Source organism: Lonchura striata, chromosome 8 (assembly GCF_046129695.1).
Source record: "Lonchura striata isolate bLonStr1 chromosome 8, bLonStr1.mat, whole genome shotgun sequence".
Classification (NCBI taxonomy): Eukaryota; Metazoa; Chordata; class Aves; order Passeriformes; family Estrildidae; genus Lonchura; species Lonchura striata.
Window position 1 is genome coordinate 14576311 of NC_134610.1, and position 16519 is coordinate 14592829.

At 44.1% G+C, this 16519-nt stretch overlaps 1 protein-coding gene across 2 annotated transcripts in view; it reads right to left on the reverse strand.

The window, feature by feature from the left end:
• Nucleotides 1–964: 964 nt before the first annotated feature.
• MARCHF4 (membrane associated ring-CH-type finger 4) overlaps nt 965–16519 on the reverse strand; it is a 100486-nt gene continuing 84931 nt past the window's right edge. For both annotated transcript variants that reach the window (XM_077784956.1, XM_021526182.3), the window contains exon 4: nt 965–9345. In XM_077784956.1, coding sequence (XP_077641082.1) covers nt 8984–9345 — 362 coding nt within the window. In that variant the 3' untranslated portion in view covers nt 965–8983. The remainder of the gene's footprint in view (nt 9346–16519) is intronic.

Below are 16519 nucleotides of genomic sequence, written 5' to 3' on the forward strand. Positions count from 1 at the left end.
TGTAATAGATCTATATTTAAAAAAAAAAAAAAAAAAGTGAGAGAAGAAAAGAACTTATGTGCTTCCAGGGAATGGATGAGGAACAGACTGCCTAACTCTACAGAGCAGTATCCTCACCTGTGCAAGCTTGGGGAAGTTCAGTGACCTTTTGGCATAAGTTTTCAGAATTCCTTGTGACAATCTTCTGTTGAAACACTGCCTCTGCTTTCCTCCTGAGATAGGAAGGCTGTGTGGCTGATGGCACTGGGCTTCTGGGCACATCACCTTGCCAAGTGATGCTCTAGGCATTCAGCAGGCACCCCAGAAGCAAGGGGCAGCCTCAGAAGGTGTCCTGGGGTACAGCTTGGCTGCCACGTGCACTTGGGAGAGGAGCTGTGGATCTAGCCTATCATCCCCTTCCAACCATGTCAGTGGTGATTGCTTGCAGTGTCCTCCCTTTCCCTGTGCATGTTTGCTCTGATCATTGCTTGTATCTTCGTGTTTCCACAGCAATCTGTAGAAGATACAGCCCTGGAGGAGAGGTTTGACTCCAGCACTCTTTGGACAGGAGTTGTTCTCTGTTGAGGGCGGTTCTGTACAGTCCCTGGGAAGGACACTGCACATCAGGGTGGATACTCTGAAAACAGCTGCATGTACTTACCATGGTTGCCTCAAGCTTCTCTTTTGACACTACACAGGAATCTTATAGTGATGTTTGGTAAACGATTTTTGCTGTTTAATGCCATAAACAAATGGTAAGTCAAAGTGCTAATACATTGTGCTAGGCATGCTGAGCCCTGGCCCTTTGTTCAAATCTCCTTACGTGAAGTCTTCTCCAATGATGTGTAAATAGAAAAGTTTACTGTGTAAGACCCTGTGTGAATTATGACCAGAAAGAGTTTTTATTGTAGCAAACAAATAAGAAAGGAGGTGAATTTCACAATATGTTACAAATGAAGAGAGGAAAGGAAAAGATTACCAAGAGTCATTAATTTCCTTTTTTTATTATGTATATTTTCATTAGAAAACAATCTTGAACACCCAGGAATAGTTTTCTAATAAACGTAAGCTCATGAAGAGCACTTGGAAGTTTCCATTCTGGGTTCAGGAGAATGACGGGACAGTAACACAGTCGACATGGTCATTCCTCTCAGTCAGCCCCTCCCTTGTGGCTGATTTTTCCTTACATTGCTGCCTTCCCTTCCCCGTGCTTCCTGCCCTGGACAAAACCACCCCCTCCCTCCCAACCCCACAGACATCTCTGTAGTAGTCTCAGAGAGTATTTCTGCATGGATGCACCACTGACTCATATCAGCCTTCAGTGAACATAGTGATTTCTTGCAGGCTTGAATGAGGATCCCAGCAAAAGCCCTGGGGGATCCATGCAGAGACACTGCTTCCTCTCCTGGGCAGACCCTGTAGTAGTGAAGGAGGCCTTAGGAGTGACTTCAAAGGGGACTCACATGTAGAGATGCAAAATTTGCCCACTGGGGATGAAGATCCAGGGAAGTGTTCTTGCCATGCCTGCTAGCCACCTCCATTCTTGCACTCAGCCTCTCAGGGGCAAAAGTCCTGAAGGGATTGATGCATAGCTACGGGCTGGTTGTGCTTCTGGAATGAGGAAGAATTCCTCCCCAGGCCTGGCCTGCATTGCCTACAAAAGGGTTTGTTTATAATGGAGAGCTGATGTAAATGAGCCAAAACCACGAGGGAACAAGGCCGTTTTGATTTGCTACTGTATGAAGCTGACAAAGATTCTTGCTCTCCTGTGATCAGAACAAGCCTCACCCAGGTTTACCACCATCTAAAATACAAGTGCTTTGTCCTCACTGTGTTTCTGGCTCAGGTTCATCACCCACTGTAGTTACCCTGAGGCTAAGAAACAAAAGATTCCCATGCCATTATCCCACAGCTTGATAGCAGTGAAGGAGATGCTTGAAAGCAGTTGCTCTTCTGGATCAAGTGAAACTCCATGAAAAAGGGTTCTGCTGGCCCCATCAGTCTAGAGAGGTGGGAGGAAGGTTTGTGTGCCTGTTAGCAAGGAGTAGAAGGGCTCCCATCTCAGAGATTGCTACCATTTGGTAGCAATGAATCATCTCTTTCCAAAGGAAAGAGAAGATTATGGAGTAGTGAGTGAAAGGGGAGGAGGAATATAACCTCATAAGAACATAGGTACTGAGATCAGCTGGTCAGAGAACATTAATTTTTGTCTCTCTAGCTGGAAAATAAGATCAGGTGGGTTAGTCAGAAGTCTGTTCATCCTTATAAGAAAAAGAACCTCTCTAAAGAGTAGTAGAAAATCTCCCAGGTAAGTGTTGCAGGCTGGTTTTAAAGGAAAACTCTCCTGTGATGAAGACCAAAGAGCAGAGTAGCTCTCATCAACTTGAGCTGTGGAAGGATGAGACAGGTCACACATGATGGGCATGTGCACATGATGGGCATGTGCAATTTTTTTGATTATTAATATCATAACCTTAATCAGCTGATCAAAGCTGCCCAACAGTGACTTGCTAACAACAGGTGGTGATCCTGCCACAGAAGAGTGCAGCTGGAGGCCAACAGCCTGATGCCAGCTCATCCAGATGGGAGCTCTGGTACTCTGGAGCAGGCTACACTCTAGGAAGTCTCCTTGAGCAGACTCAGTCACTGAGACTTTCTTTGAATGATCAGGGAACTGAATGTGATATCCTAATTCTGTTTGGCAAAGCACATCTTGATGCATAATGTAACACAGAAAGGAGCATCTTCTCTTAGTACCTCTTCTCTACTGTTACTTACTTCTTTAAGACTTAGGTATCAAAATACTCCTTTTTAATTTTCTATTTTTTTTTTCCTTTTTTAAGTAAGAAATATGGGAAATGTGGCTTGGAAAAGGATTTCTGTCTGAGTTCTTGTCCCATTTAGAAATCCATCTCTTCAAGCAGTTGAGATGGCAGCTGTTTGTGCTTTTGCATCATTGTGCTTGTTTAAGGCTCAGATAATTTTGAGGGGTCTTTAGTCTGTTTCCTGCTGCTGGAGCTGAGTTTCTGTTTTCCACATATTTTGGTCTTAATTAAATGCTATACAATAATGAGCATGAACTAAAGATAGGCCAAGAGTGCCTTAAAAGTATTTCCCTCTTCTGTCTTCTCTTTGCCTGAAGTCAAACCCTATGTCGCATTTTCCACACAGCAACTCCCTGCATTCTGTCAAGACCTATTCAAAAATCAAGTATTGTTTAGGTTTATTTAGGTTTTTATCTCTTCTTTATGTTTCCAGAATAACATTTATAAATAGATATGTATATGTTTATATATCTATTATCTTGCCATTCCAGTTCTGGAAGAGAAAACATCATTCTTTCATCAAAGGAGAAATTCACCCACTGACCTGGAGGTAATTTGAATAATGAACTAAGATAGTTTTTGATGTTTGTGTAAACAGCACAGAACTGTCAGATTCTGCTCTCCTTTTATCCGACATGATAGATGTGAGATCAAAGACTGCCTGCAGTAACTGCTGCATGTCAGACTTGCATTATTGAGGGAAATATTCCGAGAGCCACTGGCCCATTGCTTCAAAATGGAGGAAACCAATTGGTGTTTTCACCATATTTCCTTTAGCATGTAAGAAACAGTGAAGGTCAATGCAATAGGCTTCTAGACTTGCTTTTCCTCTCAGGATTTGAATGTCATTGTTTATCAATGGAATGAATTTGCCTGTCTAGAAACGCAAAGGATTCAGAAGACTTTAAAACTACTCTGGGAGGAATTCGGTGTGTGCTCATGAAATCTTCAGGGCCAAAGTCTAAGGATGGCAAGGGGATGAGGCATCTGTTGCCTCAGGAATGAGAAGGAGCAGTCACAGGGGAGGTGATGGTGGAGGGGAGATCGGGATACTCAGCCAGTAGTCCCTAAGGCAATTCAACTGCTGTTTTCCTCCAAGTGCTTGACCAACATAAAAGAGAAGAAGGAGCAGTTCTTCTGACCATGCATCCTCACAAGAAGATGGACAGGAATCCTGGTGAATGTACCACAGGTTGGAAGTGCTAATGGTACAGCCTCATCCTACACTGAAGAGCACTGGTTCTTTGCTTAGTCAAAATCTTCTCTTAAGGAAAAGAAAGAGAGGATGCTTGAATGACTGACCACTACAGGTGGACAGAGGATGGTATTCCGAACTAGAAAGTCTTCAGAAAGGTCCTTCAGCTACAGCCATTGGCTCTAGTGTTTTACTGCTGCCAGATCAAGGGCTTTGAGAAGAGCCAGGGATCTGGTAGGCATGAGTAGTATTTTCCTGTCTCCATGAGTGAAAACAGGACAGCCAACACTTCCCTTGACTCAAATCTAAGCTGCTGACTTTCTCTTGCCTTATGTTACCCATCCCATCATGGGAAGATAAAACAAGAACCTCTTCACCACCTTGCTTGGGAAACCACAACAGGGAGCATACCAGATTTTTCAGAAAAACAGCCCATAGTTTTTTACATTTTAAATTGGAAATAAAGTGTTAGCTGGGTATATGGATTTAGCCAGCATTTGTAGTTTTTTTTTGTAGCAACCAATTAACAGCAGGCAGTGAGATTGGCAAAGTAAATATATATCAAAGACTGATGGTTACAGAGCTTGACTTATTGATACAGACTCTTAACATCCCCTGTATTCTCTGGTGACCCTTGGGTTAGTGCATGTACTTGACCCCTTGCAGGCACAGGGGAAGAGGGTTTGAACTTGGCAGTGAGTATTTACCAAGAGACAGGACAGCAAGAATGGAAGAGCTGTGGAAGCTGGAGGCCAGCGCTGATGTTTCAGTAGGCAAGAACAGCATTGGCAACTGACACAGAGCAAAACACCTTTGAAGAGCATAACCAGAAAAGCGTTACCAGAACGACCTGTCAAAGCTGACAGAAAATCAGGGGACTGGCAGAAATCACAAGATTGAGCAGAACCATACACACATGATTTCTGATGATGGCTGAACACAGTCCTCCACACTGACCACCCCCAAACAATGCTGGAGGACCACAAAGCCCAAGAACTGAGGGGTCTCAACAGTGATAGGACCCAGAATTTTCTCCACTGGGAGAAACAGCTGCCAAACTCTGCAAGCTTTGTTTGTCAGTGGAAGGTGATCTGACAGCTTCGTAACAAAGTATAGGGAACATCTCTTCAGGGACCCAGCAGACAAGACTAGAAGAAAGACATGGGGAAGAAGAGATGCCTCTGTAGCATAGCTCTGCCCCATCTCGTCTATCTGCTAAAATCACCCAATATTCAACTTATTTTTCATGTCTCGGGAACGTACTGTCTCCATTTGCACCTTTGAAAGTCCTGCATAGTAGCACAAAGGGGACGGCACAAGGAGATTGTGGGAGATGAGAGAACTGTGCTATGAAAGGAAGAGATCCTCAGTATTTCTGCCATCAAAACTTTGAGCAGGAAAGAAAAAGGGAATTCAAAACCCCAACCCCCATACTAAATTTGCACTTGTTCTCTCAGGCTGGCAGCCTAGAAGTTCGTAAACTCAGAAGTACCATGTTCTGGAGTAAACTCTTCTGAAAATAGTTTCCAATGGCTTCCCCCAAGCTGCTTTGCTGGTGGCAGCCCTTTTGTCTCCCATGCTGGCACATGTATGAAGCTCTTTGAACAAGTTTTGACCTTCCTTTAGCCCCTCTGCCCATCAAGCCAGCTAATGACATGCTTCGTATTGCACAGAACACATACAATTGACAAGTTCATAGTGTTGTTTAAATATTAAACAGTCTAGACAGGCTTTTGAGTCTTATGCCACTGTGAAAAGGCTCAGACCATGCCCATCTCTGAAACTGGGCTGCGGGATCATTTGCACAGTAAGACAGACAATAAGACTTGTATACATTGCCATGCAACAGAATAGACCCCAAACCGCCAGCCCTAAGTGGAAAGTTTATTTCTAAGCACAATATATGGAAAAAACAAACCAACAAACCCCACAGATATAGAAAACGTTGTAGCAAATCCCTGGTCAAGTAGGACTTCATGTCTGTCACTATCCTGCACCTCACAGCCGCTTAAAATGTCATGCAATGGAGGAGAGGGCACTCGGGCGACAGCCTCCGCTTCCGATCGAGGAGGGTCTCCAAGCAGGAGAAGGCCGATGGGACTCCCGCTGTGATTCGGACTGTAACCAGCAAAAGGGCAGCGCTGCTCACCCCCACCACACACCTCATCACTACCGGTGGTAGACTTAGCACTTCAACAGGCTTTACCAACGTGGATTCTCACAACACCCCTGTGAGGTAGGTACGTATTGTTATTCCCCCTTTGTGTGGAGGGGGGACTGAGCCAAACAGCCCAAGGCTACAGAGTCAGTGGCAGAGCTGGAGTGAGAGTATGCAGAGTCCTGTGTGCTCAGAGTACACCACTCTTTCACAGCAAGTTGTGCTTCTGACCTCGTAACATTTTATCTGTTAGCCAAATTAAAGGAATTTGACTTCTCCATATTAAATTAGTGGAGGGCAGGGAGGGAAACGACATCATGGGTGACAGCTGTCCCTTCATCTGTGTATGCTTCCCCCTTCCCAAAAACACTATAATTACTCATCTCTTGGAAAGAGGACAGCTTCCAGAACAGGCATAGGGGTGAGAGGCTGCTGTGTTTGCTTGCTTTGGCCAGGTTTCTCTCTACTGAAGCAGTTCTTCCAGAGATCATTCACTGCAACACCTTCCTTCTGGGGGATAGCTACTTTCAGAAATGATTGGAACTGCCCCTTCCCTCTCGCTCTGCCCACCACCATCTCTTTTCTCCCCTCTGCCAAAAGCACTCTTTGGTAGATAGTAAATCTGGTCAGACAAAGGTACAGTGGCCTCAGAAACCATGCTGTTTCACACTGGTCCTCAGTAAGCTGGCTTTCTCGGACAGTGTTCCACCTCCCACATTCTCTGCCAGAGAAGTAAGTACCTGTGCCGTTATATTCTGATATTTAAAGGGACACTGTCAAGTAATCGAGGTGAAAAATACGACCTTGCCTTAAGCTGCTAACCTCCATCCTCAACGCTGCAGGATGGCTGCCATGTTCAAACACAGAGGCTGAAGTTTCCACCTTCTCCAGTCCAGAAACACCTGACCTGTGACAGCCTGGCTGCCAAAGGAGCTGGTAGCCCACGTTTGCCCTGTCTCCACAGAAGGTGTGAGAGGTGCTCCTATGATGATGGAGGGCAGCTGCATTCAGCCATCGTGCAACGTTGCTTGGCACTGTTGCTAAATGGATGCAGTTTGGCTAAAGACATTATCTTGATTTTGGAGGGAGCTAGGTTCAGGCTTGAATACTATGGGGTCATTGTTTTGTGACAGCTGAGCATTTGCTCCTCAAAATCCTAGCTAATCTCCGTATTTCTAGGGTTCCTGCTCTTATGCTTCCTCTGTGGCAGCTGCAAAATAACTCAACCCCATAGATTTGGGACATACCCTCCATAGAATGAGGACAGTCAGCAGGAAATCATAAATATGGATTTCCTCCTGTCGCAGAAGAAAGGTGAGGAGAAGGACACGGATGGTGAAAGGAATGGGGTGAGTGGAGAGAACCATACATGCCCAAATGGAAAAGGACAAAACCGATAGGGAAAGAAATTTTATTTTCAAGCTTGTAAGAGAATATTACAAACAATGGAAGAGTAAAAAAAGCCCAAACCCTAAAAACTATTTAAAAAGTACTTGACAGTGTCCCTTTAATATCCACAAATGATTCAGCCATTGTGCATTGAAAGAGAATGTTCCTGAAGAGCAACCGATACCTCCGAGGATATATCCCAGAGAAGGAGACTTATTAGAAGTGCTACACAGTCAGTCTGCAACTGTGCTCCCTCTTCAGACTAACTCTCTTTTGGATGATTGAATGGAATAGACTCTGTAATAAACTAACAGACTGGATGTGAAAGAATCAGCCTACAAGACTGAGTGAGACTGTTGCAAATTGAGCAGCAGAGATACAGACATCAAAAAAAAAAAGGTACATCTCTAATGCATGAGTGTCTGAATCAGCAAGGGAGCAGAAACCCACCAAAGGTGGGTCAGCTTCTTGTGATTAGAGTAAAATGGAAGGAAATTAACCTGGAATGTCTGCATGGAAAATGATGCGTGTGGGTGGCAAGGTCTGGATGCTGGATTTGGGGTTATGAAGGCATGAATCACACCAGTACTTGTGCTTGAAACACCTGTGGAACGTTTGTACAAAATTTGCCAAAAATGCCTATACGTCAAATAAAGGTTATGGAGCACCCTCCCCCCTCCCAGTTCTACCCTCACAAACCCCTTGTCAGGAACATTATGAAAAAAACAGGCTTCTTGGTGAAATTTGGGTGTGCCTGGATTTTGTTAAGATTTTCTTAGTGAGATGATTCAATCCATCTTCTGTAAATCAATACGGAAAAATCCCCAGCCATTTCACTTCAGGTACCCCACGGTAAATCAAACAAGGCTCCAGTGACTCATGAAACAAAACAACTCATAGCCCTGGTTAATTGGAGTCTGGAAAATAAAACTACTCCAAATATTTCATTCCCTTCCATGTTTTTATAAATCTCACACTACGTGTGTGTTTGTGTGCGGGTGCGTGTGTGTACGGGGCTGTGCACAGAGCGTTACCTATTCCAGGTAATAGGATTTGTAAGACATGCTAAACCGTCTGTTCCTCTGCTTCCCCAGAACTCTGCCTACTCAGTTTGTAGTCTGTATTGCACTTGTTTTGTTGGTTTTTTTGTGATTTGTGTTGTTATTTTTTTCTTTTTTTTTTTTTCTTTTTTTTTTTTTTTTTTAAACAGGCTGGAAAACATTAACCTCTTTAGCATGAGTGTGCAGCTCTCCCTCCACCTGCTTTTTTCCTTAGCTGGCCAGGTGCCGCCTCTTATATCTTGTGCAGTTACTGAAAGAAGAAAAGAAAAAAAGGAAAAAGAAAAGGAAAGAGAAAGAAAAAGGCACACCATGCTCCTCTGCTTTATGAGTTCTTTGTCTCCTCCACTTCGTGTTAAGGCCTCCTGAATTCCTCTGCTCAGACCGTCGTGACCCTCATGACGAGCTCTCTGTTACTACTAGACTGACTCCTCTGTTCGTGAGGCCTCAGGTGGCTGAGTATATGCAGGATGGTATAAGCACAGTGGTGGTCAGAGAGGGTGCCTGTGGCATGGCCGGCAGCCCGTGCCCCGCTGTCGGCTGGAGCGGAGTTAGTGGCTGTACCACCAGTGGAGGACGAGTGGGTGGTTTGGGAGGAGGGGCGCTGATTTGTCCTGGTCCCTGTTTTTTGCTCCTCCATGTCCTTTGTTTTGTCATAGTTCAGCACTTTCCACTGCTGATTGACCGCCTGCCACCGTTTAAAAATCCGGTAAACCGAGGGCCCTTCGTGTATTATTAGACCTGGAGGGAAGGGGGAAAGAAATAAACATAAAACACAAACAGAACTTTAGAAAGAGCCATAAACCTTCCCCAGCATTTCCCCCCAGTTAGCTGGTTAAGCTCAGCTCTCCAGCCAGTGCATTCTCAATGATAAATCCTGTATTTTAATTACTGACAGGCAGAGCACTGGTGCTCCTCCGCTGCAGGATCCCTCTTTACTCTGAATTAAAGGGATTACAGTTTTATCTCAGCCATCGATAAATGGATCGTAAATGGAGCACAGTGAGTTATGCTCTTACAGCAAAAGAGTATCTGTTTACCAACAAATGCCCAAGGTTTCTCTCTCACTGGGCTAATTTTGCATGCTGCATAGGTATGATTCACTGGACTCAAGCCTGTGTTTGGAGGGGGTGTAACTGCAGCTGACGTGTCAGTGACGGCTGCTGCACCAGCGCCGTGTCTCTCCCCACACACAGCAGCACAGCAGACACACCTGTGGAGGCCAGAGGCAGCAACTGAGCAGAAAAGGAGGTCTGTCTGTACCTGTAAGTGGTTTGTTATACCAAGACAAAGTTTTGCTCAACTGCAGAGCAGGTACCCCATCAAACGTCACTCCCTCCTTTGAGGGGGAGCTCAGCACACTTGACAAAAAGGGCAGAGAGGCTCCCAGTGTGTGCACAGCATGCAGGCAGTGCCTGTGTCCTGCTGCCCACCTGCAGGCACAGGACTGATGTCTGAGGACAGCTCTGGGCTGCAGCATATGGCACTGGTAATGGTCTCTCTGTCCATAAGAGAAGGAGCAGCTCAGGTCCCTCAGCAGCCCAGCAGTTATCACATTTCCCAGCTGTCTCCATCATCCTCCCCACCCTTGCATGAGGACTAAGGAACTAAATAATTTTAGTTGCTTGGATGATGGCAATACTTGAGTATTAAGCTCTGCTATTATCATTGAACTTGCAGACTCTGGCTAGACCCTGTGGAAGCACTAGGTCTGGCAGGAGCTGCAACACAAGTCTTCTCCACTGAGGCTGAAGGAAGCTGCAACATCTCCTGTAGATGGGTTTAGCTGGCACACTGTAATGTATCTCACAAGCTTTGCTAGAGAATGGGATTTATGTGGAATGAGGGGAGTCTGAGTGTCCCTGCTTTGCAGCCATCTGTCTCTTAGGAAAGTGCCTTTGTGTCCCAGGTAACTGAAGCCAGACCAGCAGGCAGGACTGGGTGAGTTAGCACAAGGAAGGCTTCATTGTCCTTAATGATTAAGGATTCACCATTGTGGGTCAGGATTGAGATTATCAAAAACCTTTCTAAGAAGAGTAGCTCTCTTTCCTTCCTCTTGCAAGCAAAAATACATGAACAAGACTCACAAGAATCAAACTCATGCCTAAACAAAGGGGCTGTCTTGACCAACATCGTGTAGAGAGATGATGGGCACCACAGAATAAAATGTTTTACAGCTCTTCCCGATTAATCAAATGCTACAGTTTTACCCACCACCTACCTTTTCCAGAGAGTTCTAGTTTCTGATGGCAGATAATTACTGGAGACAAACTGTGCCACATCAGACCCCAAAATACCTGAAGGTCATCTTACTCTTAGGGCTGATCTCCCCATTACTCACTGATGGGATGCAGCCACTTGATTTCTTAGGATCAGCATCTGATATTAGAGAGTTTAAATCACTGCTTCAGTACAGATTGAGATTCCAGTCTCCATGGTTCTAAGCATAATTAGGAGCCCTGCTGACTTGATCCCAGATTAGCTTCAGGGGGACTCACATTCACTGAAATGGGTGCTGAGCCTGCTCACTGGCTGTAGAAGTAACTCCACTGGATAGCTTGTATGCAGATCTGACTATTTTGGGACAGGGAAGGCACTACAGTATGAGAGAGCTCTACCCTCTGGTTCCCAGAGGCCACTAAGATTGCACAGCTGTAACCCTGCAGTGCTGCTGGCTTTTTATAACTAAAACCTGTGATGTCATCATAGAAAATGTGGGTTTTCCCTCCTGCTTTGAAACATGGTTGAGAATTCTGACGTGGTCTGATCAAAGCATCAACTATAAAAAGCAGGACTTAGGGGAAGCCTGCAGATCCAGCCAAGGAGATAGAGCTTTGAAGCATGCCTGAAGTGGATCAGCCCACGACAAGGGACATTAGACATACATTTAAATGAGCTGTCTGATCGGTAATGAATGAAATTCCACTCTGATCAGTTTCTCAGTGTTTCTCAGAGACCACTCTAAGCCTGGGATAAAAGAGCCAAAATCAAATGTTTTCTCTTTGGCTGTAGAACATTCTCCATAGAATCAAATCCATTCTACAAAGTATTAAACACCGAGCCACGACTGTAAATCTATTCTTAATTACCTTATCACAAATATTTAATGCGCAGCCTGATTCAAGAGGGCTGTTTATAAAATTCTTGTTTGTTTGCCTTCTAATTATAAATGTTTATGATCTAATGCAATTAACTGTGTGATGCTGATGGATGGATTGCTGAATCAATTGAGCAGCTGTTTTCTTAGATAGTTTTGGTTTCCAAATATTTATAAAAGTACAAAATAACCTCTTTTTATCTGTATTTACTGGGCTCTAAATTACTTATCGATTTCCCAGTGTCAAGCTCACGAAGCTGTAAAATTAAGAAGAAACCAAGTGGAGGGGTGGGCATGGAAGCAGAAGTAACAGTGATTCATTTACAAGAGGAAGTGCCAAGAGTAAGCAAGAGTCTATCAGTTAACATCAAACTGCAGGATGCTTAATGCTCTCATTGAAACAAATCTTCTCTGCCTCAGATAAATTAGGATTGGAATTCTTACATTCAGCTCTGTGCATCCCTTAACAAGAACACCCCTCCCCTCAAGAATCATTCTTGTTGACAGAGGTGAAATGTTCCATTTAAAGGCCAGAATTGAGTGGGAAGTCCTTCAGGAAGGACTGTATTCAACTTGAAGTGTCCCTTTAGAAGCAGTTATTCCGTAAGCCAAATCCCCTGTGTGAGTGTGTAAGGTTGCAGGCTGGTGTGATTCTCTCTTTGTGCAGTCCTCAACACAGAAATGTCTATAGCAGAGTTTCAGATGGATTCTGGGAGTATCCTGGTCCTTTTCTACTCCTCCCCATTTTATCTCGCCCTCTTCTACTTCACAAAATCTGTTCTCAGTGGATCCTCTGTGAAAACCATAATCTTCAGAAGGAAAATTTATGTGAGTTACATATACACCAAACTTGTTGGTCCAGATTATTGAGTGCTTCACAAAATCCCCAGTTTGTAGTGCTGATGAAGTGACACTCCCATGGAATGTGGGCACTTGTGTACCGCTCTCATTTCCATTTTCTCGTGTAGTACCTGGCTGGACCAGCATTGGATGAAATTCCTTGATTTGAAAATTGTTGAAAGCTGGACTCTCTTGGGATTAGATGACACAGAGGTGCATTGCATCAGTGGGCTTGTAAGAAAACTGATCAAGAGAAAGGCCCTCAGCCCAAGGGCTGGAAGGACTGCTGGAAGAACAGTGGCGGATGTAACACAGGAATTGTGTTTGTGTCTCTGGATGGGGAAGCAGGGAGCAGTTGCTGTACCGCCATCCTGTCAGATTTACCCAGGGGGTTGTGAGCCTTCAATTTAAAGTAATTTTGGAGCAGCAGTTTCCCAGAAATGACATTCAGTGAATTCCTGAATATGGTCAGCCTCTGCCACCAAGTGATGTTTTCCCCAGAACTTTCAGCCTCTAATTAACCTTCCTCTTATTCCAACACTTGCCAGGCATTTTCTTGAAAGAAACAAGTAAAATTTTTGGGGCAGGAACTGTTTCACCTGTTTGCCAGTAAAGAAAACCACCAAAACAGAGCTTCTGCTGACAGTGGGTGGCACATCATCCCTGCACTGACACTCATATTATCTACAGAAGGAAAAATCAGAGTCCATTCCAGACAGTTACCTTCTCAAAAACACCGTGTCCTGTCACCTCTTGTTTCCACTTTCAGCAGGACTTAGCCTTTTTGTTTTCCTTTTCAAATGTGATTTCATCTCAGCCAGACAGCTGCCATGCCTCAGCCTGTTTCTGTTGCTTTCATTATTGGGTGTCAGGGGAAGATTATGGCAGCTGTGATCAAAGCTTAATGTTTGCCTCCACAGCAGTTATGACTCAGGCCAAGGTAAACCAAGCTTTCTGGGAAATAACACTTTATTTGCTAGGCTTTCTCTCTATTGACATCATTGCATACACAAACCCTTCCCTCCCTTTCTGTGACTTCTTTAATCTTTTGTGACAATTTCAAATTTCTGCATTTTTGTTTCCAAAGCTCCACCAGCTCAGCCCTCACTAATCTTTTTGCCTTAATCTTATCTTATTTGCTCCATCCTTAGTCACCTTTTATCTTGATCTAAGAATAGGAAAGTGGCTGATGATAAATCAGGAAAAGAGAGGCAGAAGGATCTGTTCCTGGAAATACAGGCTTGGAAAGGGGTACATAGCATCCGGCATCCCTCACCATTGTGCCCAGGTCAGTTCCAGCTGAATATGACAAATTCTCTGAACAGCCTAGCATACTTAGATGCTCCTTTGGCTGATGCCCAAGACTGCAGAGCTGTGCTCTTGAGGAAATGGTGAAAGAGGGTGAACCAAGGAGCAGGGAGAGGTAGTTTTGTTATTGCAAACAATGTCATGGCATCAAAGCAACTCTGCACTTGGGCTGATGTGGAGGAGAGTTGTGAACCTTGGAGCTGACTAGGCTGGGAATGAGGTAAGGTCCTTCTTCTCCTCAATTCTGTTCATCATCTCCAGAACCTCTTCATTTCATCCCCCTTTTTCTGCAGGTGAACACCCCAGCAGGGTGCAGTCCCAAATAAGAGAGATGCGGAATCAGCACTGTAACAGCCCACCTGCCTTTTGATTCCCTGATGAAATAAACTGGTATGTCACTGTCTTCAGCAGTGTGACTGGTCCAGCTTGCATTTGGGATTCTGATTTCTCATTCCTAAGGGTAATGCTTTGCACTTCTCCTTATTCAATTACATCTTGTTGATTCCTCCAATTTGCCAAGATAATTTCAAATTTCAAATGCTGATCTGATCCTCCAAAGTGCTTGCAGCCTTTCCAAGCATGGTGTCATCTGTGTATTTTATAACAGCATATCCTATTTAATTATCTAAATCATTAATAAAAATATTGAAGAGAGTTGAGTCCAAAAGATTCTCTACTTGAAATGTGTTTCCAGTTTACAGCACACCACTGACAACTGCTGAGAAAGCAGTTTCTCCATTGGCTGTACACCTGCATTATAGTTATTTAATCTAGAACATGCTTCTCTGGGAGGAGAGTCCAAAGGCAAAGCACCAAGAGCATTGCCCAAGCCACAGCATATTAAATTAACAGCTTCCTCCTTAGCCACTTTGCAATTACCTTTCCAAATTACATCTGGTTATACTCCTGTGCTCACCAATTGGTTAGCTAAAAAATATTCAGTATCTTTCTATGAATCAGTTAAGCTGATTTGCCCTTCATTTCCTCAGTGCCTACCTTCATTATCTGATAGAGATTATATTTAAAGTTAGGTACTCTGCTTGCATTTCCCCAGCTGCCTGGCACCTCCTGCATCCTCCTTAAGTTCCTGATGGTGAAATGCTCATGGGTCAACCACTGTTCCTGCAGCTGCCTCTGAAGTTCATTAGGACATGCTGACAAGGACAGAGCTAACTCATTTGAATATTTTTGAGGTTCTTCTTTTCTGATTCTGCCCCGGGCTCCTTTCTCCTCATTAAAATTATTTTAGTTAAGTTTTGAGGACTGAAAAAAAGGCAACATTTAACTATTTGGCCCTTTGTTATCACATACTATTTGAGCTCTTAGACTTGCCCTGTTCTTCCTCACTTATGCATATGAACGCAGTTCTTTTTGCCTTTTGAATCTCTGGATGGTCATCTTGGGGCTCAACTCCGACAGCTGCCCATGCCTTTGGGATTTCTAGAGAATTTTCATTAGTTGAAGGTTATTCTTTCTGCCTTTTGTGTGATTGCAGCTTCTGATTTAGGGTCCTCAAAGAGTTCCAGCCTCTGTGCTCTCTTCCCACGCTTCTGAGCTTCCCCCTGCACAGGCACAGTTTGCTGCTGTGCCTTTAGTATCATCCCTTTTGGCAGCTGTGAGCTGTTCACAGCTCTTTTATCCTTCAGATTCTCTTCCCAAGAGACACTTACTGCTCTGCTCCCCTGGGGCTGCTGCCGCTGCTTTTCTGGAGTCCATTATCCTCACATCTTACTTTTCTTCAGCTCTGGAATGCTTTCATTAAACACTCGTTTCCCATACAAACTACTGATACACTCAAATTTTTGGGGAGCCTTTGCTTTCTGGGGAAATCAAATAGGAAGTATGGATTCCTTTATAACTGTCATCTCCACTCTCCAAAATATAATTTTTGTCCCAAGAATTTCAAGAGCTGAACAGTCTACCCTGCATACAGGTTCATACCGGTTAGCCTGGAACATGTGGTGCTGTCTTTTAGGCATTTCTGGAAGCTGCAAGACACTGGAGCAGTGATCAGGATTTCTCTAGTCCACAAGACTTTTAGCAAAGGTCTGCTCTGAATAATGCTAGAACTGTGCTAGGTGGGTGTGCAAACTAAGCAATTTCCAGCATTGAATGAGATAAAGTATAAATTGAAAATGCATTCGTAATGATTAAAGCTCAAGTGAATGCTTAACATATGGAAAAAATAATTAGCTGATTATAATCAGGCATTTTCTTATCAATCATTCTCAATGCACATTTTTTCTAATGTCTAAAGAAGTGATTATGTTTGAATCTGAACTGTGTTTTGGCTCAGCAGGACTGGGATGTCTGCATGGCTGGACTCCCTTGAGTGCTGTTATCACTGGATGACATGGCCATCATGGATCCCATGGACCTGGGTAAGACAAAACCCTCCTTCTTCTGCCAAGTGCATTCACTGTAGTGAGGTTTCACTGCCACACAGCTTTCCCAGCACTGGGATGCCATGCTTGGATCTCTTGGGCCACAGGGCCATGACTCCAGCAAAACTGAAATTGAGTCCTTCAGAGATTGGTACCTCCATGGCCAGGGAAGAGCTCTCACCAGAGTAGGGAAGCTGTTCCCAGTCTTGAGGAAGTGTTTTATGGAAGTTTGGACTCTTCCATTTTGGGTCACTACAGCAAAAACAAGCTGGCCCATAACCTTCAA